General features: G+C 60.6%; 1 protein-coding gene across 1 annotated transcript in view; it reads left to right on the top strand.

Moving 5' to 3' along the window:
- TSPAN11 (tetraspanin 11) overlaps positions 1-19408 on the top strand; it is a 34647-nt gene extending 15239 nt beyond the window's left edge. Inside the window, exons 3-7 of the mRNA XM_060113322.1 lie at positions 11097-11171; positions 12200-12304; positions 15095-15253; positions 15590-15676; positions 19349-19408. Of these exons, the coding sequence (XP_059969305.1) occupies positions 11097-11171; positions 12200-12304; positions 15095-15253; positions 15590-15676; positions 19349-19408 (486 nt within the window). The remainder of the gene's footprint in view (positions 1-11096; positions 11172-12199; positions 12305-15094; positions 15254-15589; positions 15677-19348) is intronic.
- The last annotated feature ends 5661 nt before the right edge of the window (positions 19409-25069 follow it).

Genomic DNA, 25069 nt, shown 5'->3' with positions numbered 1-25069 from the left:
AGCTTGAAAGTGAGGTCAGGAGAAAGTGCGTGTGTGGACACACACATACAGCCACCCGCCACCAGGAGCGTGGGGATGAGGGCTGACAGCAAACCTCGAAGCCTAGCATCTTCTTCCTTTGCTTTTCCCCGCCCGACCCGTGAAAGAACCAAAGACAGACCAGGTCCAAGGACAGAGCCCAGGTGAGGGAGCGGATCCTGAGGAATCCACATCCTGGCCTATTGGCCTGTGAATTACTGAGCATTTGAATGTTTCAGCCAGGAAGACGGCTGGAAGACTTTTCTCGGGTTAACACAAAGTAGGAATTTTAAAACCCATGTTCCCATTTAGAGGCAAGGGGGATACTTAAGTCAGTTTAAAAGTGTTCTGCGGTTCCTGGAGCTTCTTCCTTCCTGGTCTCATTCTTTCTTCCCCCTCCGTGTCTAACTTCCTTTTGAAATCTTTAATCAGCTAAATGGACAAATGCAGTGAGGGTAGCTCTATACAAAGCACTCCCTAAAGAGGAAAGGGGACGATGAAAGACCAGCCATCTGAATGATGGGTGTCCACCTTGGATCAGGAGGAGGGAGGGGCTTGACATCAAAAGTTCTCTGAGAGCTGCCTGGCGAGGGCAGTCCAGCTCCCTCGGGGGCCCGGGGCCGGCGTCCGTCCTGGCCCGAGCCCTTCCCCCAGCACATCTGCAGCCCCTCAGACTCACTTTCTCAAGAAGGAAATGTTCATTGGGGACAGGAATAGCACATCTTCGCCGGTGCTGAAATGATGATCAGCGCCGAGCCAGAAATCTGCAAGGGGGAAAGGGAACAGGGTTTAAATTATTCACACCAGATCTTCTTTTTTAGCAGGCTGCGTGAGAGAGCCAGATAATTCAGGCCATCTCAGCCCAAGGCCGATGACCAGCACAGATGCCACCCTGATCCAAAGAAAGGGATATTTGTAGAGTTTGGAATATGGGCTCTGAACACTTTTCTATCTTCAGCCAAATGAAGATTAGGATAGATGGTTCAGGCTTGACTGGTCTTTGTCAGGGGTTCTTTTCTATTTAGGGGATGGACTCAAAGGAGGAAGTTGTAGAAACAGTTTCTGAAAATGAGGGGACCCCAAGTTGCAACACTTCCATCAGATACATCCAGACTTGGTTAACCAAAGGAGGAAAGGACTCTGGCTGAAAAGCAGTTCGTAGTGCGTCCTGCCTGGCCTGCTCCGGGACCTCTGGGAAGTCACCCGGCCACTCCCGGCCGCCTCGGTGTCCCCATCCCCATTCAGGGGTGAGGAGTGAGGAGGGGAACAAGGCAGTACTTTAGCTCTTAGGAAGCGAGTCACCACATTATATAAAGATCATAAAGTGTGGCTATAATTATCATTTGCATCACCATCACCAGCTCCTTTGAGAAGGAGCCTAAATAAACGGAGTTATTCTTAGGCCCGTGACTCCCAGGGTCCCCACAGCTTGCTGGGCCACTGTCTCTGTTAGAAGCAGGGGATGGAGGCGGCGTGGAGGGTGCCCGGGTCCCCTCGCCCAGGCCTTGGACCGTGTCCTCCCCGGGCTGTTTCCTCGCCCACATGTTACTTTGCCGGGGCCCTACCAGCCACCCAACCGGGTGGTCACAGCCTCGTCTGTTGGTGGTACTCTGACCTTTGAGTCACTGCCCATGTGCGTCAAAGGAATGGGTCCTGTAGCCAAGGCTTGGGGAACCCCAGCTCCGCCCCATCGGAAGGAGAGGGCCGCTCCTCATCCACTTGGCGTGGGCAGGAGGACCCTCGCCAGGCTCCTGGGGAAGCAGGTACAAATAACCTCAAGAGCCATCCTGGAGATGCTGCACGAGAGCCCCGCTCTCCCAGCAGGGGCCTGTCGCACCTAGGTGGGGGAGGCCCTGGGCTGCACGTGGCTGCCTGATGGATGTGGCCCCTTCCTCTCAAGGCCCTGCAGATCCTTCCCCTCAGCCTCCTTCTTGCTGGCCTTACTTGGTTCAGGGGCTGCACAGAAAGGGCTGCCAGGCGGCTGAGGAGTGAACTCCCCACCCTCTCCTCAACCGCAGAGAAACAGACTTGCCTGAGGTCACGTGGCCGTCACCCCGGCTTGGTCCAGGCCCTTCCACTGTCCCAGCCGGCACGGTCCCCTTTCCCTGGACACCTCCAACACAGGGAGTGGGCACGCACCTTCTCGTGACTTGGGGCCCGTCGTTGGCATCCCAGGTGAAAAGGGAAGCGGGGAGGTGAGAACTGGGGACAAGTTACCGAGCTGCCGGCCACCTGGTCCACTGGGAAGTGGAGGGCAGGCTGCAGGGCGCTGCGGGGTGCAGGGGTCGGCTGTGCACCAAAGAAGTGCCTCGGCTGGGCTGGAGATGAGTGTAACTCAGCCATGTGTGAGTGGGTGATCACCCCGCAGTGGAGGCCGAGCAGGTCTCGGAGCAGACTGACCTCGGAGAGGCAGAGTGTGGGTGGGTGGGTGTCTGTGTCCCTCTGCATCTGTGTGCCTGTGTCTGTACTGTGCGTTGCAGGAGGGCAGGGATGGTTGGTAAACGGCATCTATTCGCGTCCCAAACCCCGGAGTTGATTGGGGGAGTAACCTCTGCCTTTCCATCATTCGGCTTCCTGCTTCCTTTCCTCAACAGAATCTGGGTTTAACCACGTCACCGGGAGGGGACGTGCTCTGGTCCCTGTCACCTAGCTGGGCATAGTCAGTGCCCTGATCACTGAGCCCTTCGACGGAGGAGATCCTCAGAGCAGGTGATCTGGACAGCAGATAGTCCTTCAACAAATATTTGGAGCCCCGGGTGTATGCAGACGTTTCTCCTTCCCAGTATCATTTTACTCCTTACATTAACGTTAAAACAAACCCTACGCCACAGGCACGCGCCCAGCAAGGAAGGCCTGGCGAGGGCGGGCCGCTGGGGAGAGCTGATCTGGAGAGGAGAAGCTCCCCTCCCCAGCCCCCGTGCAGGCAGCGGACAAGGTGGTTGAGAGCAGTGAGTGTTGCTGCTCTACTCTGACGGGACTCCTGGAAGGACGTGGCTGGCGGGGGCAGGTGGGCACTACCCCTGCTTTGCTTTGGCCCTGCAGAGCTGGCCTCAGCTCCTGTCCGGCCAGCATGAGCCACGGGTGCAGGCAGGGGGCGGGACCCACCTTCCTTCCTCTCAGTGAGGTGAGTGCGCCTCTTGGCAGTGGTAGCAACGCGTCACAGACCTGGGGCTGCAGGCCCCCTCCGCCACTGGGACCAGGACGGGAGTGGTGGCCGGACAGCTGTCTGGACATGCTGCCCTCATGTCGGGTCCTGGCCCTGGCCTTGGGACACGGGGTGCCCTCTTCCATCTCACCGTACATCGCACGGAGGCTTTAGGGGTGCTTAGAATCAACGGAGCATAAGAGCAGGAAACAGAGATGGCAGTCAAATGTCATCTTTATTCCTAGTGAAGCTGACGGGAGTGTGTGGCTTTGCACCTGTGTCCAGAAGCCTTAGCAACTCCAGCTCTGGGGAGACATGCGTACACGCCTAAGAAGGGTATCACTCAACCCACCGTGTGGTGGCCAGCAGAGAATGTGGCATCCGGAGGACAGACTGGCCCCAAGGGGAGGGAGGGAGGCCCGCTAGCCAAGCAGACTGGAGTAGCCGTGAGTAAGGATGGGGGGAGAATCCGGGTGTCCTTCTAGATGTCCCTGCAGAGAGGCGGGAGGCTTGGTCCTGACTGCACAGACCGATGCAGCTGCGGCACCAAGACATTCTTCCCATCTTAGCCCCACATTTTATGCAGACGGCCCAGAGAGGGTGAGGGATTCCCCCAGGGTCACACAGCATCTTGTCCCAGAGGCCAGACTCCCAGGCCAGGGCGCCTTGTGTGACATCACTCTCTTCTCTGACCAGCACCCTTCAGGGCTCAAGACCCACCTTTCCTGGGCTGCAGCAGATGTAACTGATCCCCGCCTGCTTGTAGGAGCAAATCTTCTACAAGGGGCAGTTTTTACAGCCAGCTACCTTCCGCCACCTTCTCCTCTCCAGTTTACCGCAACTCATGCTCCAAGTAACACTGGTGGGGCCGCCTAATTCATCCGCCTCAACAAGCATTTCCAGCACATTCCAGACTTCCTGCCCTTCTGGGCACAAGGCAGGGCGGGCAGGGGAGAGGACGCGGAAGGGACTAAGACCCCGTCTTGGCTTGGAGGCTAGTGGGGAATACGAGACACCTGTGTGAAAGGACAGAGGACCGTGTGGGTGGTTGACATTCCCGTTTGGCTTGATCACAGCCCCTGACCTCTCAGAGCCCCCAGACTTTTCCTAACCTCCAGGCTTGGCAGTAACTCTGCTCAGCCTCCCTTTCCCCCAGTAGCCAACTCTGTCCTAGAACGACCACTGCTGGGGACCCCGGCACCCGTCCCATCCTGGGGTCCCTGCCACCTGCTTTGTGCTACCCCAGCCCTTTGCACAATCTCACCTGTGCCGGCGTGAGCACAGGTGCCCGCAGGCTGTATGACATCTCTCCAGGGCCCGTGAGAAGTCAGCCCTAAGGAACATCCAGGCCCTTCCAGGGGACTCGTAGGAGGCAGCAATGGGTGACTTCCCCCCTCCCGAGCCCAAATCCGTCAGGCAGTGGCATCCCCCAAGTCCCTGGGCCCCTTACCTCCAGGGGAGCCTGGTCCTCATCCCCCCAGCCAGGCCCTGCCATCCCCTCTGGACCCAGCTCTCTCCGCCCACACAGCTGAGCTCTTAGCAGAGTCCTAGCCTGGAATCCAGTGGACGCCTGGCTTTGGCTTGTGGTTCTGGAAATGTGTTCTCCTCCTGTGATGCCCACAGTATGACCTTTGGACCCCCAACATTTTGGCTCGGGCATTGGACGGCCTCCGCTGCATCCTCTAGATGTGTCCCTTGAAAGCCTCCTGCCTCCCCACGGCCAGTCTGCTCCCTCCTCTGCCCTCTTCCAACTGCCCCTCCCTCTGTGGACCGGCTCTCCTCTCCCCAGCCCCCGTCGTCTTCTCCACTCCCAGCCCCTTGGGCCAGCACACAATACTGTATTAGCACCAGACACGGGCCAGAGCACACCCTGGCATCCTTTAGAGCAGCCCAGAGCTGAAGTCGCTGTGGTTGGACGGCCTGGGCTGGGAGCCCTGGGCTGGGCCAGGAGGGTAGAGGTCACCTTCATCCTTCCAGCAGTGACATCTTGTTGCTGGAATGGCTCAAGGCTCCAAAATCTACATCCTCTCTTTTCTGCACGAGCAGGCGGGCAGCTGCGCCCTGAGCCCTGACAGCCTCCAGCCGGCGGTTAATTACCAGAAAATCACGTGCCCTGAGGTCACTGCCATTTAAGCATCTGGCTCCGCCTTTTCCGGTCAGGCCTCTTTGGCTGCTCCGAGCTCCCTGACCCTCCCACAGCTGTGATCAGCTCACACAGCCAAGCTGGGGGCTGCAGGCCAGCTCTTCTCCCCGTGACTTCATCTCGGCTGCACCCTGACTCTCCACTCTCACTATGTCCCTGAGAGTAGGCCGGCTCCTGTACCCCGGCCCCGCCTGCCGGGACACTGCGCCTCGTTTCCAGCTGTGGCTTGGTTTCCATCGCTAATCATGCAGAATGCAGGGGGGACAGAGAAGAGCTTCGGCCAAGCTCCCTTCTTGGTGATAGAATCAGTCCCGTGGAGAAATTCCGGAAGTCCAGTGCTATAAAGTTCTTAAAATTCACCTCAAGGATGGCACCAGCTGGGCCAAGCTGTCTGGTCTTGTGGGCACCAGTGAATCTGCCCCAGAAACCATATCTCGGCTTGGCCCCGTGCAGAGTAAATCCATCTGAAGACTCACCTTCTAATTAATCACCTTAACGTCACAATGAAGAATATTTCTGCATGGGTCCTGCAGAGCCTCTTATTAAAGAAAGTATCGGTTTAGTTCAGAGAGTCCCGTGCTGTTTCAGCTTCGTTTGGGATCTGTAGCTTTAGAAAATATCCAACTTTGCTTCCAGTTCAAACTGTTCCATTAGAGAATTAAAGGGAGAAAAAAAAAACTTTGGTAGGTGGTACAGGGGTGGAGGTGAATGCTTGGGTCCCGTTCTGTGCTAACCAGGCTGGTCCCTTCTGTGTCTGGGGTCCAGTCTGGTGTATTTGGAAGTGGCGTGTCCTTATGGAGGGCTCTGGGGGCAGAGCTTTCTTTGGAATTCTCACTACTGGTTTCTATCAGACCAGGATTCCGGCGGTCGATTCTGGAAGGACTGGGGGTGGGGTGAGTGTGAGGCCGGCTGCTCGCAAAGCTCAGAGGGGGCTTGAGGGTCAGGGGGGTGTTGGCATGGGGTGGGTTCCTTTCGCCCCGCGGTGCACAGGGACAAGGCAGAGCTGGAGGGCACACGGGGATCAAAGCCTATACACTCCCAGGAGCGGGACAGGCGTGAGGCCCGTGCGTCAGACGGGGGTCAGAAGGAAGGGTGAGGGCCCCAGGGTCGCAGTCAGGAACTTTTGGCTCCAGGAGGGCTTTGTGGAGGCCTTGACCAAGCTCACACTTGACGGCTGTCAGCTGCACAGCACAGACGTGCTCGGAGCTGCGAACACCGGCAGGGCCCGCAGAGACCAAGGTGCAGCCCTGTGTGCACTCTCGGGTTGTAGCCCAGCTGTGCGGCCCCCAGACTCTCAGACGGTCAGGCCGGGCTGAATAAAGCGAAGGGGACAGATGTGGTCGTTATAGCTGTGGCTATGACCCCAGCACAGGCGTGAAGGCACAGGACCCTTTGCTGGGGACCAGGGAACCTGCCCAGGAGGGGCCGCACCTAGCCTGCCTGGCTGGTGCTGAGGGCTGGAGGCTGCATGGGGGCCAGAGAGACACCCTCCTGTGCCTGGGTTTCCCCTCTGTCTCTTGTCACCACCTGACACCCGGCATCCACCTAACCCTGCCCCCCACCCATGCTGTGAGCTCAGCCAGCCCACCCATCAGCCATCAGGGTGATCCAGCATGTGAGCACCAAGCTCTGCAGCCAGAATCCCTGGGTTCAGTTCCAGACTCAACCACGTGCCGGCCACATGGCCTCGGCCAGGCTGTAGCCTCTCCACACACGTGTGATGCTGGCGCCCACAGAGCACTGTGATGAGCAGGGCCATGCAGGGAGCACCCAGTGTGTGCGCTTGGGGACCACCCAGGTGGCTAAGGCACTGATTCTGCCCAGGAGGGCTAATTTGGGGCTTTCGGGGGTGTTTCGGTGGAATGGATGCCGTCCACTGCTCCCACTGTAGAAGACCTGCCTTTCCTCTGTTCCTGACAAGGCAGCACCCCCTGAGTTGGGTTATCACCTGCTAAGCCACAGGCCAGGAATTCTGGTGGTCTCTTGGAAATGGTGGGCTCAGGGTCCAGTACGTCCTGACTTACACTGAAACATGACTTCTCCAGATTACTCACAGGGGATCTGAGAACTTTTTATTGACTTCTGTTCAATAATTCCAAACCCACACCAGACCAAGTTTAAAGGGGGTGGCCTGTAGCTCCAGAACCTACTCAGGCTTCCCAGAATCAACCATTATCTACAGGCTTCAAGAGCCCACCTCTGCCCGGGGACCTACCCGGGGACCCCAGGGCACAGCCAGGCCAGCAGCTTTCTCTCTGCACCCCAGGTCCTAGCGTGCCCGCAGCTGAAGCCTTGTAGGCATCCCTGATCCTTTCTTGAGTCGGAGTGAGCAACTTCCTGCCCCAAAGTTGCCCTCCAAGGCAGGTACAGGGTAAAACCCCTCACTTGCTTCTGTCCGTGTTGTTTCAGGCTTCTCAGGAACCAGAGAACCTTCCTCAGATCTTTTTTGTCATGTCTCCAATAGTGCATACGGGCACATATGCAAATCAAGCCCCAGCATCACCCTTAGAACCTGAAGGTAAATGTGTAAATCAGAGTTTCTCGGCGGCCTTGGCACCGGCCTTGACATTTAGACCAGATCATCTTTGCCGTGGGGCCTGCCCTGTGACGGTGGGAGGCTTGGCCGTGTCCCCATGGCCTTCACCCACTAGGTGCCAGTAGCGCTCCTTCCCCGACTTACGACAACAAAAAATGGCTCTAGACGTTGCCAGGCGTGCCCTGGGGGCAAAATCGTGCCAGGTGGAGAACCACTGGTATAAGTTAAATGAAAGTAACAATTCCATGCCACCCACGGATCAGAAAAGGATTAAGCCGCTGCCCCCACGTGTGGGCTGCGTGCCCCGGCCAGTTCCCCGTCTCACAGGCGCGCTTAGTAAGAAGCGCACTTGCAGATCTTAATCCAGGGCTGCTTTCCGAGCATCTAGACCCAGCTCGGCACCAGAAGCAGGTTCCTGGGAGCAGTGGGTGGAGTTACGTCCCTCACCCCGCGGAGGCCACGCCCACACCCAGGGCTGCGGATGAGGGGCCGAAGGCAGGCCGGGTGGGCCCCGGGTCTAGTCCAAGGGAGAAGGAGGAGAGCAGGAGTTCTTGTCGGGACACGAGGCAGGTGAAGCGCTGCAGGCATGTGGCTGGGACCCGAGGGCGGGCTCGTGGAGGCCGTGGCTGAGCTGCGTGTGGAAAGCCAGGCAGGCCTGGAGCTCCAGGCAGCGGGACAGGGCAGAGGCGTGGAGCCTGGGGGGCTGGGCCTGCATTCAGGCCTGTCCGTGCAGACAGCCCCCTGCACCGTGGGGGGAGATGGTTTGGCCGGACCCGGGGTGTCAGGGGAGGCTTGGTGGAGGGCAAGGCGGAGGGCAGGGGCGAGGCGTGTGAGAGCTCGGGGCGCCACATGGCAGAGCCCTCCAGCCCGGCCCCGGTGCCCAGGCTGCGGCCAGCCAGCTCCAGAAGCCAGGCTGCCAGGATCCCAGTGCAGCAGGATCCCAGTGAGTGGGGACTGTCACCCCGAGCTGTGATTCAGGGCCTCCCCCGCGCAGGTGAGTCACACACCTGCAGCCCTCCTGCCGCTGGAGCTACTGCCTGGAACCAGTGCCCGTGCCCACCGACCACCCAGCCGTTCAGTCCCTGGCACCTGCCCTCCGTCCCACGGAGCCCAGCCCGGCCCTGACCCCCCCCCCCACCACAAAGGCATCTTTACGGCCGGCCGGAGCTCCTGGGTGGGAGGGAGCATCACAGCCTCTCGGGACCGCCCTTCCCCTCCTGACGACTCCGGCAGGTTGGGTAGTCTGTTTGATGCCTGCTGATGCGTCAGAACAGTTTTGAGGGGCTGGCAGGTATTCATTTAGCCTGCCATCGTGTCAGGATGTGGCTGGCTCCCCCTCCCTTCCCATCCACCCTCTTCCCCAGCCTGGCTTCGACAGCACCTGTGGCAGCAACGTCCCCGGAGCAGCACGACACTGCCACGTCTCCAGGACCACCCTCCCACGTGACCCGCAGCTGGAGGGGTGACGGAGAGGAGCCTCGGCCCCCGCTGCAGAAGGAAGGTGGCCAGTGCCGCCCTCCCCCGGCACGGCCGGCGTGGGCACGCGGCGCGCACCCAGGAAGCCAGGGGAGCAACTGGCCACTGCGCGTAGGGAGGAGAGCGGCCTCGGTGCCGGGCGGGCAGGGGAAGTGGAGGGGCCGCCATGTCAGAGGAGCTGCGGGCCGGGCATGTGCCCCTGGTGGGGGACGGACAGAGCTCGGGCGCGCAGGCTCTCCTGGTGCAGCGCTGAGCCTGGGCTTGGAGGGGAGGGGACCAGGGACCTCCACGGTGCTCTGGCCTCAGGCCCGACAGGTGATTAGGGCCGGCGGTCTCCACTCCCGCAGAGACCGGGAACGCGTCCCCACATCCCCGCTTCCCCACCACTGGCAGCTCTGATGCTGGGAGGGGTGGGGCCCAGTAAGATGGGGGGGCTGTATTCACTTAACTTGAAAAGAAGCCTGGCCCTTGGGTGGAAAGTTCTTTCTCTGTGCCAGCTCCCCCGTGGGCTGGGAGGTGTCCGGGCCAAGCCTGCAGGCCCATGGACAGGCATCACCTCGGAACTGGCCCCGCAGTCCCCACCCTGCACCTGTCTCCTTGCCCTCTGTATCCCCTCCGGCCCTCCTTCCCTTCCCTACCTTATAAGCCCTGAAGTTTCAGAGCTCGCCCCAGGCTGAGCCTCCCCTGGAACCCAGTGATCCAGTGACCAGGGGCTGCGGCCCTGGGGGGAAGGAGGCGGCACCGGCCAGTGCTCAGGGGGAGGGGCTGAGCTGCCCCAGAGGGGCTGCTTGCAGACAGGGGTACCTCCCTCCTCTTCCTCCTCTTCCTCCTCTGCCCGCCCTCATCTCCACCCTCCCTCAGCTTCTTCTCCCCGTCCCCTCCCAGCCACGTGGGCCTGGCATGCATTTCCGACCCCTCGGCTCCTGTAAGAGCACCCCAGGACCAAGCAGTGACACCAGGTGGGAATGGGAGAGGGACGCAGACCCATCCTCCTGCCGGTCACAGCCAAGTGCACAGCCCGGAAGCCAGCCAGCAGGGCTGGGACACACGTGCGAGCGGTGGTGAGGGGAATTTAGAGCCCCCTTCAGGGCCTTGAAGGGCTGTGCCTTTCCCGGGATCTCTGCCTGGCTGTTCCCCAGCCTTGGCGGCGGCTGCCCAGCCAGCATCACCACGCTCAGCCTCACCGGCTCTCCCCACTCCCTGAACTGCAGCCCCCCCACCCCACCCCCCGAGCTCCCTGCACCCTCCAGGCTTCCCACGCTCTCCCCTCCACCTGGCATGTGCCTCCCACTTCCTTCACCTGGCATCTCACCCTTAGAGATGCCACTCAGGTGCCACCTCCTCCAGGGAGCCCTCTCTGACTGCCCTCCCCGACCTGGGGCCTCCTACAGTTCCTAGGACCTGCCCCATAATAGCATTTATAACACAACGTGTAGTCACTTACTTATCTCTCCCTTCCACCAGCAATTGAGGCCAATAATTGCCTTACTTAACGATACCTGGCATACAGTAGGTGTTTAATAAACATTGGGTGGGTGGACGGATTAATGAACTGACAGCAGACCGGTGCATGAAGGGTGGAGTGGGGAACTCCAGGCCAGCAGCCAGGAGAGGCGGGTGTCCAGACCCCCCTCTAGGGCTGCTGGGAAGAGGAGGAAGAAGCTGTGAGTGATGGGAGTCCCCCTCAGCTTTGGGGAAGCATTTGTCAGAGGTCCTGAAGGGCCAGCTGCCTGCCCAGGCTTGACCCGGCCGTGACCACCTTCTCTCCTCATTCCTAGTATTTCTGCCTGTTGCTGGCGATCTTCCTCGTTGAGCTGGTGGCGGGGGTCCTGGCCCACGTGTACTACCAGAGGGTGAGTGGAGCGTCCTCCTCGTACTTACCCCATCGGCTCCCCCAGGAGGGGCAGCGCGGGGAGGGGCGCATGGGGGTGGGGAGGCAGCGACATGCAGGTGGTCTTGGGCCTCGCCCACCTGCCTTGGACAAGGATGCCACGGTCAGGTCCCCTCCCACTGGATGCTCAGTGACTCAAGGGCGCTATTCGGCTGGTAGAGACAGATGACTGCACTGTCCTTTCATGCCAGCGCCCACACGACTGATGAATGTCCTCAGGATAACGATTGTAAATATTTTGAATATCAGCTCAAAATGAAAATCAACAGATGCAGTCCTCCATATTCAGGGGTGCCGGGTGCACAGATTCAACAAATCATAGATCAAAAATATTTGGAAAAAAAATTCCAGAAAGTTCTAAAAGGCAAAACTTGAATCTGCCGTGCACAACTTTTTTTGGGGGGTTGGGGGGCTGTGCTGTGTGGCTCTCAGGATCTTAGTTCCGGGACCAGGCATTGAACCCCGGCCCACGGCAGTGAAAGCGCCGTGCACAACTATTTACATAGCATTTACATTGTATTTACAACTATTTTCGCAGCGTTTACATTGCATTAGGTATTATCAGTAATCTAGAGGTGACTCAAAGTATACGGAAGGATGCGCATAGCTTACATGCAAATACTGCGCCATCTTATTATATACAAGGGACTCGAGCATCCGCAGAAGATCCGTGCTAGTCCTGGAACCACCCCCCAGGTACCCAGAGACGACTGTATTTAAAGGCACCTGGTGCCGAGCCTCCCCCATGCCCACCAGCCGTGAGCTCTGGGGCCCCACCCGTCTCCCAGCTCTGCCCATCACACTCCACCTAACACAGGTCCCCAGCCTTTGCAACACCATCTCTAGGGACCCCGCCTCCCCCCCGGGGTCCCAGTTCACTGTGTGGGAGGCCTGGGCCATAGCAACATTCAAGTTCAAGGAGCTCTAGAGTAGTGGGGGCGGGTCCGCGGGTGGTTCCGCTGACGTACCTTCCCCCTCCACCCTCCTTAGCTGAGCGACGAGCTGAAGCAGCACTTGACCCGGACCCTGGCCGAGAACTACAGGCAGCCCGGCGCTGCAGAGATCACCGCCTCCGTGGACCGTCTACAGCAGGACGTAAGCACCTGCCCTGCGGGCCTGAGGGCCACGCAGACCTGGGTTCCCATCCTGACTGTGTCCCTTCCCGTCTCTGTGACCCTGGGCGAGTCACGCAGCTCCTCTGAGCCTCGTAGGGCCTGCGAGCATTAACCACGGCCCCTCAGGTAGAAGCCCCTCCCACCACAAAAGGACTTCCTGAATCCTGGCTCTTTCTTTCCTCCTCTCCTGCCCTCCCCTCTGGGTGCCTGGTGGGCAGGAAGCTGGCGGTACCAGGATTCGGCTGAGGCCCCAGAAGAGTGAACAGTGACAGGCAGAGGCATCTCAGCAAAGCCGCTGTAAGAATGTCCCAGTTGCAAGCCATCGGGCAGAACTAAGGGCACAGAAAAGTGGTCTCTCCTCTCCAGGAAGGGGCCCAGCAGATCCCCGCAGTGAGGCCCACAGTCCTGCCAGAGGTGGGGGGTGGGGGCAAGTGGACCTCAGATCGATACGGCAGCCACTGGCCACACGTGGCTCTTTACACCTAAACGTAAACCTCAGCCCCTCGGTCACACTCACCACATCTCACTGCCCGGTGGCCACACGCATCTAGTGGCCACCAAGGTGGACAGCACAGGTATAGGGCATTTCCACGTTCCAGAAAACTCTGTTGGATGGTGCAGCTTGGAATCTTGGGGGTTCCGTGTTGGAGAATTTGAGACAATGCTCCCCGCCTGCCCTGGTGCCCCTGCTCCCTGCCACGCATGCCACCCTCACCCTGTGGGCTCTGTGCCATCCTGCATCTGCAGTCCCACCCTGGGCCTGGGGCCGTGGCCTTTTTGCCGGGACCCCAGGCAAGGAGAGGGGGAAGAGGCTGGGGGACCCTGAGCTCTGGCTGTGTCTTACTTCAGTAGGGGGAGGCACCTGTCCCGTTTCCCCAAGACTGGCCCAGCTCCCGGGGGGTCTGTTGTCCTCCGACGTAGTGGCAAAGGCCAGCCCTGTCCCCAAGGTGCACACACACCCGGCTGGGCAGCCCCGTCCAGCTCCGTCTGCACTTGGCAGGCCTCCCACATAGGAACTGTGCCGGGTCACTGCCCTGGGGCCTCTCTCAGGAAGCCCGACACTCCACAGGCCACTGCGGTCCAGGTGAGGCTGGGGGACCCTGACACGGAGAGCGGGGCCGGGGAGGCCAGCTGGGCTTGCCGGGGGGAGAGGACAGGAGGGCACGGTCTAAGCAGAGGGAGCCAGCTCTGCAGTGCCGCCCCACGGGCACCAGAGCACGTGGACTCGGGTTCCCACACGTGCCAGGAACACCTAGAACACCCTCACAGGGACCTGAGGGACACTGGGCCCGGCCCGCATCTTGGGCCTGAGGACACTGAGACCCGAGAGGCAGCGTCTGGGCTCCGGGCCGCACCACGGGCCTGTGTTCACGCACGTACGGTGACCCCAGGGGCCCCCTCGCTAACTGCCTCCTCTGTACTGGGCTCGTGGCCAAGTGCTTTACATGACCCACCGCTTTCAGGCCTCACAGCAGCCCTTGTGGAGGTACCTGGCTATCCCCATGTTACAGGGGGCAAAACTGAAGCCAGGGGGGCTAAGCGACCTGTGCAGGTGGCACGCGAGGACAGTCCCACAGGATTCCCAGCACACGCCATGCTGTTCCCTGCTGTCCATGCTGTTCCCTCTGCTGCCCCGCGGGGCCTCCTTGGCCCTTCGTCCACATGAGCACCTCTGTCCTTCCTACTAAGCGATAGTCAGTGACAAGCGTGGGAAAGCCAGGAGCTTCTTATTCAAGTTCAGGCCCAGGGCCTAGCTTCACTCTTGGCACACAGCAGGTGCCTAATAAATGCTTGTTAACTGGACTAAATGTACCTCCACCCCACACACCAGAGACTCTCACAACAGCCGTGTTCTGTGGCCCCTACAGGGACTTGAGTCTCAGTCCCCCAACTCGGGGTGCAGGAAATAAACCGTGTCCGGCTCCCCTGAGGCCCGGGCTGGCGCTCCCCACACCCCGGAGCCGTGTGGAAGACCCTGGTCTTGTTCAGCCCTCACGCTGACCCCTCGGCACTGAGCTGGCTGTGTGTGGCCTCTGGGACACCTCTGTGTCCTGCAGGTCTAGGAGATCTGAGGCTTCGAGGCCTGGATGGGGGCCATCTGAGCCTCTGGGAAGGCTGTGACCCTCTGCCGGTGGGGGGGTGTCCTACCTCCCTGGATGGCCAGGAAAGCGCCCCCTGGTGGTTTGGTGCTGCCCTGGGCCTGCACACAGTGGTACACAGCCCCACTCGCTGGGGGACCCGCTGGCATCCATCTCCCCACATCTTCTCCCAGACCCTCCCTGCCCCAGGGACAACCAGCGCAATCTTAAAGGATGTGGGTGGGCTTCCCTGGTGGCGCAGTGGTTGAGAGTCCGCCTGCCGATGCAGGGGACACAGGTTCGTGCCCTGGTCCGGGAGGTTCCCATATGCCGTGGAGCAGCTGGGCCCGTGAGCCATGGCCGCTGAGCCTGTGCGTCCGGAGCCTGTGCTCCGCAGCGGGAGAAGCCACAACAGTGAGAGGCCCGCGTACCAGAAAAAAAAAAAAAAAAAGGACGTGGGTGAACAAAAAAGGTGGTGATCGGTGTTCCTGCCACCGGATCTCCACCCGCCTGAATAGAAGGCCCCTGCAGAGCCAGCCTCCTGCTCAAAAGAGGGGAAGGGAAGAACTCTCGGAAGCAGAGAGGGATTGGATTAAGATCTGAAGACTGTGCTGCGGCCCCATAAGCGAGGGGCTGGAGGGCCCCTGCCCCCCCGGGCGGGTCCTCACCTCCAGCCCCGTCTCTTGCTCCAGTTCAGGTGCTGCGGAAGCAACAGCTCAGCCGACTGGCAGCACAGCACGTACATCCTGTCTCCAGAGGCCGAGGGCCGCCGGGTGCCCGACAGCTGCTGCAAGACCGTGGTGGCACGCTGCGGCCAGCGGGCACACCCCTCCAACATCTACAAGGTGGAGGTAAGTGCCCATCCTGCTGGGGCAGGCAGGGGGCCCGGAAACGCTTGCGATGGGCCGGGTGGAGGTCATACTCACTCATTGGCCATGAGACGGCAGTGGGCCTTCCAAGGTCCCCACGAAGCCTGGGGGCGGCAGCCGCTCCTGGGAGATTCGGGGACATCGTGGCACGCCCCTGGGCCACCTGAGAAGCCCACGGGCACTTGAAAGGCTAGACCCGGCCCTTTACGTATCTGGCCTCGCTGAGCTGGGTGGAGGTAGCCCCCGGCCAGCCCTCCCTCCCCGTCCTCACCCACTTCTGGGCCAAGGGGTGTGTGACCTGCCTTCCGTACCTTCCAGGGAGGCTGCATCACCAAGCTGGAGCAGTTCCTGGCCGACCACCTGCTGCTCATGGGGGCGGTGGGCATCGGGGTGGCCTGCCTGCAGGTGAGCTGGAGCGGGGATTCGGGGGCGGGGGCAGCGTCTGGAGCTCTGACGCCCTCACCCGCTAGCTGAGGTCACAGGTCCTGGCCCTCCGCCCACCCTTGCCCTGCCCGCCCCCTCCTCCCCCGCCCCCTCCTCTTCCCTCTGCAGCCAAGTTCACTCTCTTCCCCAGAAAACATGAAGGAAAATACCTGGGCCTTGGGGCCACCTTGAACTTGTCAGGCACAGAGACCTGGGAGGAGTGGGAGTGTGGGCTCAGGTATGTGCATGCACTGTGTGTGTGCACGCGGGGGGGTGTGCACAGCCTGTTTTGGTCCCAGTGGGTCCATGGGTGTGTCTGCATGCACCTGGGTGTACGTAGCCGGGGCCGGATGCACATACGTGTTTAGGCGTGCTGTGCATACATGTATATTCTCATGCATGGACACGCGCTCATTCCTCTGTGTGTGCATGTGATGCACGTGTGCGTGCCCCTAGGGGTATGTACACCCAGCTCTGTGCTCTGAGGGTGAGCGATGCCGTTTGCTCGGTTTCACCACTCCACGCCCCCCACCCCCCGGCCACCACCCAGGAGTCTAGGGGTGGGTGCAGCCTCAGCTCCTCATTTGTAAAAAGGAGCCGATGGTACCCAGACGGGTGACTAGAGGGGATGGGCGTCGTGCACTTAGGTCACTCGGCTCATCGCTGAACAGACAGCAGACACTCAGAAAATGGTGCCCACCGCCGCTTCATCATTTCTACGTGGGCACAGCGTCTCGCAAAAGAGCCGAGTTGTCTCCTGGCCAGACCAGCCTTCCCCCCTCACCCACACTCAGGTGCAGGCGCAGCGAGCTGGGGGCGGCAGGTGGGGGGCGCTCACACGGCCCTTTTGCGCCCGCCCAGACAGGCCTTCTGCCCGGTGCGCTGGCCCCCGGGGAGCTGCAAGCCGGAGTCGGGGTCGCGGAGGGGGTGGGGGGAGGCTCTACACTGAGGTTTCTGCTCTCCCGACACCTGTTGCCGACTTCGGGTGTTGGGGGCCTGCTCTGCAGACACTGACCGGACCTGGGCCGCACTCTCCGTCCATTTCCTCCTGACCTCTGTTCTCAAAAGCGTGAAGCTGAAGATGAAGCAGTGAGGCCAAGGGCAGGGAGCGGGATGACCTCTGAGCCTGAGGTCAGGGTGGGACACGTCCAGCTGTAGGTGTAATGCTGAGGAGGCCGGGTCACCAGGTCGAGGGCAGGTGCCCGCAGCCCCCCGTTGACCCCCACCAAGGGCAGCTCATCCTCCACAGCGCCCTGCGGGACTGTGCTCATGCCCCGGAGAGAGTGTCACCGGGCCACCGCCGGATCCCCATCCCTGGCCCATTTTCTCCGTCCATTCCGCTGCAGCGGCCGAGCCTCGGGCTCCAGCGCCCCCTGCCGGCTGGCTCTGGAGCTGCCACCCAGCCTCGAGGAGGGGCTACAGGACAGCGAGATTGGGGTCTGCAGGTCATTTAAAGGGGAACTGAAAGATCTTATTGGAACGGCTTCTTGGACCTCCCCGGCCCATCCTTGATGCTTGTAATGACAGCCAGCTGCCGTCCCAAAAACCTCACGAGGCTAAAAGCATGCCGGCCTCCCTGTTAAAAAGCCCGCACGCGGCAAACACCGCCTCCAGGCAGGCTGCCAGGAGAGGGCACCTCTCACCCGTGCCCCACGCAGGCTGAGCCCAGCAACCTGTCCAGCCCACCCTCTGCCGCCTCCTGCAGCCGCCTCGGCCTGTGTGTTCTCTGCTCACAGCCGTCTGTGCTGAGTCCTCCATGTCCTGTCAGGAACGGGACACTGGGGGTCCCTCAGGGACTGGATAGTTTGGGCCCATTCCCCATCTGCATACATCAGGGTGGTGTGTGTGTGCGTCCGTGCGTGCGTGTGTGTGTGAATGTGCACATGTGCACACACTGATGTGCACATCCTCGGCCCCTCTGCATGCATCAAAGTGTGTGTGTATGTGTGCGTGTGCACGTGTGTGTTTGTATACACATGTGTGTACATGTGCCCACGTGTTGATGAGCACATCGTCTGCCCCTCTGCATGCATCAGGGTGGGGTGTGTGTGTGTGTGTGTGTGTGTCTTTGGACACACGCTGACATCCACCTCGCCCTGCCTTCCCCGGGGGCACCCTGGGGACACATGTCACGTACAGAGTGCGCGTGCTGGACCCTCAGCCCTCCGGGTCCTCCCCGGTGTGAGAGGTGTGCCGTAGGGGACGCAACCACGAGTCTGTGCTGGTCCAGCTGCTCCCATCTGGCCTCCCCTTGACAAGATGATCCCCCAGGACAAGTCATCAAACCATGAGGTGGGGACAGGGCAGAGAGCCTGCTCGCCACCTGGGTGGAATGCCTGTGACAGCCACCCGCTTAAAGCCAGCGGGAGATGAGATAACCTCTTAAGCCACCTTTGAGCCCGTGGCTCTGAATCCCAGAGGTGGATTAGCGCTGCTCTTAGCACCAAGTCTGAAAGCTGAAAGCTGTGTTCCCAGGGGGTGAAACTCCCACGTGGGGACAGAGGGGAGGGAGGAAGGGGGCACAGAAGGGCTCGACCTCTGCTCCCTCCTTGAGTCTCTCAAAGAGAAACTAGGGTCTGCCAGCCCCAGGCCGTCCTCCTCCGTGTGCATCCGGAGGCACCCTGGAAAGGTCAGGTCAGCAGCAGCCGCTGGGAAACACGGGGTACTGTTTCCTGTATTTGGGAAACCCACCTGGACCCCTGTCCGTGGCACAGTCATGGGCTGCCCTCCCAGCGTCCCCTCCTGCGGGCCAGGAGCCGGAAGCCAGCGGCGCCATCTTCATCAGGGCCACCGTCCCAGCCCTGGGCCTCCTTGGTCTGACACGTCCTCACCCCTGCGTTCTCAGTGCATCCTCGTGCGCGAGGGAGGAGAGGAAGGAGGAAGAAGCAAACAGAGAACAAGGGGGGGAACAAAGGTCCTCATCCTCTGCGTTTAGAGATGGGCAAGTGAGACGTGGGAGGCAACTGCCCGGCACTGCCCGGCTCCGGGCAGCTAGGAGATGGTTCAGAGAGGCTGGCAGGCAGGCTCCCCGGGCCTGGGGTTGGTGCCGCGGCCCGAGCTGAGTTACAAGATGAGCTGGTGACGGTTCTGGGCCCTCCACTCAGAGCTTCAGTTTCCCCTCCTGCGCGTCAGCCAGAGAATCGACTCCGGGGCCTTGTTTTTCTCTGGTACCTGAGAGCAGCAAGAGGTAGACAGACTTTCCTCAAGAAAGACTGCTTCAGCCAGCAACGAGGGAGTGGCGGTGTCGCCGTTCGGAATCTAATAAAATCAGGCCATCTCCAGAGAAGATCTGGGACCACAGAGCCGCCGTGTGGACGGGAAGCTGGTTAGACGCGCAGGCCCTCCCCCAGGCCACAGAATTGCCATCTGCAGCATGACAAGGTCCCTGGGCGATCCGTGACCATTCAAGTGTTGAGAAATACCACTCTTAGCTAGTGGTTCTCAAAGTGGTCCCCACCTCCTCCCCCAGCATCACCTGGGAGCTTGTTAGACATGCAGAGTCCCAGGCCCCTCCCCAGACTCCCTGAGTCAGAATCTGCCCCGATCAGGTCCCCAGGGGGCTCTTGGGGGTGGGAAGCCCAGCTCCAGGGCGCTCTTGGCTGGCACGCTAGCGGGCTCTGATTTCTCTGTCCCTCTGCTCTTTCCACCCGGCAGATCTGCGGGATGATTCTCACCTGCTGTTTGCACCGGAGGGTCCAGCTGCATTTATACTAACGGCCGACCTTGTCCCCGTCCCACTGCCCCTCGCAAGTTCAAGGGCCCAAATCCCATCGGCCAGGCCTGCGACGTCAGCATCAGCTGTCCTGGAAGCTGCCGGAAACAACCCCCACTCTGTGCCCAGCCCCTTGGGACCCACAAGTGCCTGAGACCATGGCTCCTGCAGCCCCCTCCCCGGGCCTCAGCCTCCTCCCTGCACTTCTGTGGGCTCACCGCCGGAACCCCCAGGCCGGGGACGGAGCCTCGCCAGGCATGGGCTCCTGAGGACCGCAGGGGGCTAGGCTCAGGCTGTGCCCCCTCCCCGCGCCCGAACCCTGAACCAGGGCTAGAAACCTTGGCCCCTCTGGGATGCTTACGTTGGGCCCGTGACCCACCTGTGCTCAACATCCTTCCTCGTGCCTCTGCTGGGTGCGCTTTTCTCCCCGCGGCCCGGGAAATGCATCGGGTGGGCAGGTAGGGTTAGCTCTGCCCCCAGAAGACCCAGCTTTCCGCCCACCACCACACCTTCTCACCTGGAAAGGAGTGTCGGGTGGCCCGGTTCCTTCCTGCAGGGCCGGGGTTGGGCGGCGCAGGCAGGCTGGAGCCGCCAGGGCCGGGAGCAGGAGACCTGCCTTGGGCCCCTCCCCGGGAGAGGTCCCTCCTGTGGGGACCTTGGCCCCAGGCCCTGTCTCTAGCCATATGCCCCTCGGGGGTCTCCTGTCCATGGCTTGAATCTCAGGAAGCCCAGGTTTTTAAAACCATCTTCAGCTCTTAATGTTGGTGGGAGTAAAATCCTTTCCGATTAAACCAGATCACAGACCCTGCAAAGCTGGAGCCGCTGCGAAGGTGCAGCTCTGAGCAGAGGGGACGCTCTGCCCGGAACCTCCTTTTCCTGCGCCCACACTCCTGGACCACCGGGCCGTCACCACGTGGCCTGCAGGAGCCCCACTGCTTCCCAGAGAGAATATAGCCCCTTCCTTAGCTTGTCATACTGGTGGTGAACCAGGGAATTTTCAGGAAGAACTTTCCCAGATACGGAGGGAGAACTGAAAGAAAACCCTGGGAAATACAGAGCACAGGTGCTGGCACAGTTTCCCAAAAAACACGTATCAACCCATGAGACCCCCATAGCCCATCCCCCTCCACGTGGCTGTTAGGAGTGGGCAGAGATCCCCACGCCAGCCCTCGTGTCCAGGGTCCTGGATTCCCCTCCTACTTCCCACCGCCGTGATGCTGAGGCCAAGGCCAGGAAAGGTCACACGTCGCCTCCCCAGTCTCTTGCGGGCCCAGCTCAGTCCCTGGTGAAGGGTGTTTTCTTTCCCATTCGGGGGTCACTGCTGTCCCCAACACAGCCCCAACTGTACCAAAACCGCACACTCCCCAAACGGGTTACCCACACGAGCAGAGGGCACAGCAGCCTCCCCGGGGCGGATTCCCTCTCCTGCCCTGGGATTCTCCGGGCGCTGTTAGAGAGGGCCCTGGGATCACTGATGCCAATTCATTAAAAGGGAGGCCAGCTTTCCAGCAATCCCAGATTGCCCCAAAGCCAAAAATCATGGTGCTGCGATTATCTTTGCTGCCCTCCAACTTCCTGGGATTCGTGCATATAATCGAAAAATAACCGTAAGTCCCAAGTTCCCTGCAGGGCTAGATGCCAGGCTGACGTCACACTCTCCCGCTGGTACCGGGACCCCGGGCCACCTCACTCCAGAGTGGCAGCGTTTCTCCATGGGGACCCGTTCATTTGTCCCCGTCCCCAGAAGTGGGGGGGGCACTTTTTCACCCCAAAGCAAAGCGACTTCCATCGTAATTCAGAGAGGCTGGGGGCCCCAGGTTGCCCAGTGTGAAGCCAGAAGGAAGTAAATGCTTCGTCTTTTGTGACAGAACATGCTCATTCTACTTCATTCACTCTTCTGTCTAGAAGACTTGCTTGAGGTGGGCGGGGCTGGGGTCCGTGGGAGCACCTGGGCCAGTTGGGCTCAGGGGGCCCCAAGACGGGGGCACAGGGTGGGGGTGGGGGGTCTGCAGTCTGGGCGCGAGCCCCTCGCCTGGTGTGAACCTGACGGTCCTGTTCACTGTGTGAGCCCTCCATCCACCAGGGACGTCCCCGGGGGGAGCCCACCTTGCAGGGGAGTCCACAGCCCTGCCCTCCTCCTGTGTCACACCCGCATCTTGGTCGAGATTATTCTCTGAACAACCACGGGGCTGCCCTCCGATGGCCTGGGTATCAGGCAGGGGCTGGACCCGGTCTAGGCACGGCTGAGCACATCTGTCTTGTTGGGCCGGCATGTCCGCTCACCTGCACCATCACCGTGAGCGTGAGTATGCACGCGTGTCCGCACAAACGCTCAAGTGTGCCTGGGGGGCCGGCACCCCTGCAGGCCCCTCCCCGCTGCACACAAGCAGCGCTGGGGGGGGCACTGCTGTCTACACAGGCTGGCTGGCAGCGGGGCCCTGGTCAGGTGGGTGAGCAGCAAGAAACCTTTGCGAAGCTGTCCCCCTCGGTGCCTGCCAGCGGGCCCGTCACCTGCCGCTCCTTGCCAGCTCCGAGGGCCAGGCTGTCAGGCTGCAGTGGGTGGGCTGCCGCGAGCTGGACCCTGCTTCCCTCCGTCCCCCAGCTGAGAATGCACAGGCTGTCAGTGGGGATACAGGAAGCCCCGCTCCCGCTCTCCCCCTGCATCCATCCCTGGCTGAAGATGACGCAGTGGCTGGAGATGGTGACGTGGTGACTGACGGCCAGCAGGGGGGGCCTGGGGGAGCCTCTGGGTCAGGCCGGGGGGTGAAGAGGGCGGTCAGTAAAGCACGAATCCAGTCCTGTCCGTCAGCAAGCTCCAGACTCTGTCCTTGCACTTTGTCGTCAGCAGCCAGGCCAGCCAGAGCCAAGAGGGCTAATGTTCCCATTGGCACCGTTTCACGAGGTGGGAACGGTTTCCACCAGACTTTTCAAAAGCTGTAAGTATCCCTGAAAGTCCTTAACTGGTGTTTAGGGAACCCCAGGTTGGGGACCACAGATCAAATTTCACATGCTTTCCCTGAGTTGCCAACCAGTAAGTGAGAAGGCTGAGTCCTTTCGGGAACTGGGTCTGTTGACCCAGAGAAGATATCTATTGAGACTATATTGGCCCTGCAGGAACTCAGTGCAGGGAGAGGGAGGCAAAAGACAAGGAGCTTCCTGAGGCCATTGACCAGTGAGATGGCCTCGCCTGTCCACACGTTGGATCAGCCTTGCTGCAGACGTTGGGCGAGGCTGGTTCCCTGAGCTCTGCAGCCACCCGAAGAAAAATCTCTGGGTGGAAGCAGGCTCTACCCACCAGACCCACAGAGCACACTGGGGCCTGGCTACGCCAGTCCCCCCTCTGCTCAGCATCAAGGGGCAGTGAGGGCGGCTGGGCAGTGCTCGGGGTGCCCCAGCTGCTATCTAAGTGCCTCGACAGGGAGAGCCCAGCAGCAGCTTGAGCTGGAGAGCCTGGCCCGGGCACGCCCTGTGGAGGGTTGTTATATCCCTTTTTGTTAGCTTAAGGAGACACACTTGTCCATCTCCATGGCTGCGTTACACTCAGCAGAAACAAGATGGCTAAATCAAGAGCCTCCAAGTCTTTGTCGAACGCTTTAAGAAGGAACCATTGCAATGCCAGTATTTTTGTGTCCAAAATGACATTCACTTAATCTGACTTCCCTCCGACTTCTGTGGATTATTGAATGCTGCTACTGGACCAGCAGAGCAGAACAAGCCCCCCGGGGGAGGGGGGAAGCTTGCCCACCGAGCCTGCACATCTCCCGAGCTCTATCCCCCCTCCACACTCCATCCAGCTCCACCCCCCAGATCACTCTCTTGCAACTCCAGTTTTCAGCCAGGGGGATGCTCTTCCTTGGGGTCCCACCTCTTGTTTGGGGACTCCTGAGGCCCCAGGTTTGACCAGTTTCTTGCCAAGCACCTACTCTGGTTCAGAACATGCTGGATGTCTTCTTTTTTAAAAATTTTATTTATTTTTGGCTGTGTTAGGTCTTCGTTGCTGCGCACGGGCTTTCTCTAGTTCTGGCAAGCGGGGGCTACTCTTTGTTGCAGTGCGCGGGCTTCTCACTGCAGTGGCTTCTCTTGTTGCGGAGCACGGGCTCTAGGCGCGCAGGCTTCAGTAGTTGCGGCACGTGGGCTCAGCAGTTGTGCCTCGCGGGCTCTAGAGCGCAGGCTCAGTAGTTGTGGCGCACGGGCTTAGTTGCTCCACGGCATGTGGGATCTTCTCGGACCAGGGCTTGAACCCGTGTCCCCTGTATTGTCAGGCGGATTCTTAACCACTGTGCCACCAGGGAAGCCCTGGATGTCTTTACATACATGATTTTATTTAGTTCTTGCAGCAAATCTGTAAAATACGTATTATCTGCATTTTGCAGACGATGAAACCAAGACAAGTTCAGTGAGGACCCAGTGCTCACACAGACACCAAGCACGTGCAGCGCGGGGGCCGGACCCAGTCCTGCGGAACCAGCGCTCTTTCCACCCAGCCGTGGTGTTTCTCTAAGTGTGAAGCCCAGGCGCGACTGACAGCCAATCAAACAGCTGTGGTCAGGAGGGGTCCATAGTGCACACAAAGGCACTTCACGAGCTGTGACCCAACACCAACAAAAGGAGAGACTTAGTCACAGCCTGCAGCTCTGCCCATCCATCCCCCACACGTAAGCTCGCAGCCCGGGAGACCCACGCGGCCTCCGTCTGGTTCCAGGAGTCCTCTCCTGTCAGGGGAGGGGCTCACGCTGGGGGGATGACAGGAAGGCTCCTTCTCCCCCCAGCAAATCTCGTCCTTCACCAAGACTTGTCGGTCCTCCCGTGGGTCCCTGTCATGTTTCCCCCATCCCGCTGGTAACTCCCTTCGTTCTCACGCTGTAGCCAGAGGGATGGCGGCCAAGGGCAGAGCTGAGCCGGTCCCATGGGCTTCAAGCCTCTCAGCGGGCGCCCACTGCTCTTAGCTTAAAGTTTAAACTCACCCACCGGCTCACAGGCCATGACCCCTGCCCAGCCAGGGCAGCTGCCTCTCACAGCACACCTGGCAGGAACCCAGCGCTCACAGTGCGGCCGGGATGCCCCCAGGAGCAGACAGCCCAGGGGCCAGGTGGGCACCGCCGCGGGGCACCCACGGGCTGGGGCAGGAGTAAGAGCAGGACGGGCAGGAGGAGCGGCCCCACCCACGCTCCTGTGACTTGGTTGGTCCTTAGCAGATGACGGAGGGTCACCTGCCCTCGGCCCCAAGGTCCCCCGGTAACTGTCCTTGGGGAGGTTCCCAGGGATCCCACTCAGCTGGACCTTATAGAGGCTCACCTGACTCCTCAGTCCTCAGCAAATCCCCAGGGGCTTCGGGACACAGCAGCCGTGGGAAGGGGTCCCAAGGTGGGTGCTCAGGACAATTCGTGCCAGCCTGGCCTCCCCGAGGAGGGGGGCAGATCTCCACGTGTGGAGGGGCTCAGGGAGACCCCGTGCTGTACCTACCCTTCCTTCCCGCCCAGCCCGTCCACCCACCCCTCTCCTGTTCCTTGTCACCGTGACAATGACAGCAGAGGAAAACCCACAAGCCAGAACCCCAGCCGAGGGAGCTGGGAGCCTCCCGCTGCAGCTAGCCGGCAGATCAGGGCTCTAGTGGCTCTAATGCCACCCTCCATCCCCGCCGACCATCTCATGCTGATGGGTGC

Source organism: Mesoplodon densirostris, chromosome 11 (genome assembly GCF_025265405.1).
Source record: "Mesoplodon densirostris isolate mMesDen1 chromosome 11, mMesDen1 primary haplotype, whole genome shotgun sequence".
NCBI classification, from domain to species: domain Eukaryota; kingdom Metazoa; phylum Chordata; class Mammalia; order Artiodactyla; family Ziphiidae; genus Mesoplodon; species Mesoplodon densirostris.
The sequence above is the reverse complement of the archived record's forward strand: the minus strand, read 5'-3'. Positions and strand labels throughout refer to the sequence as shown.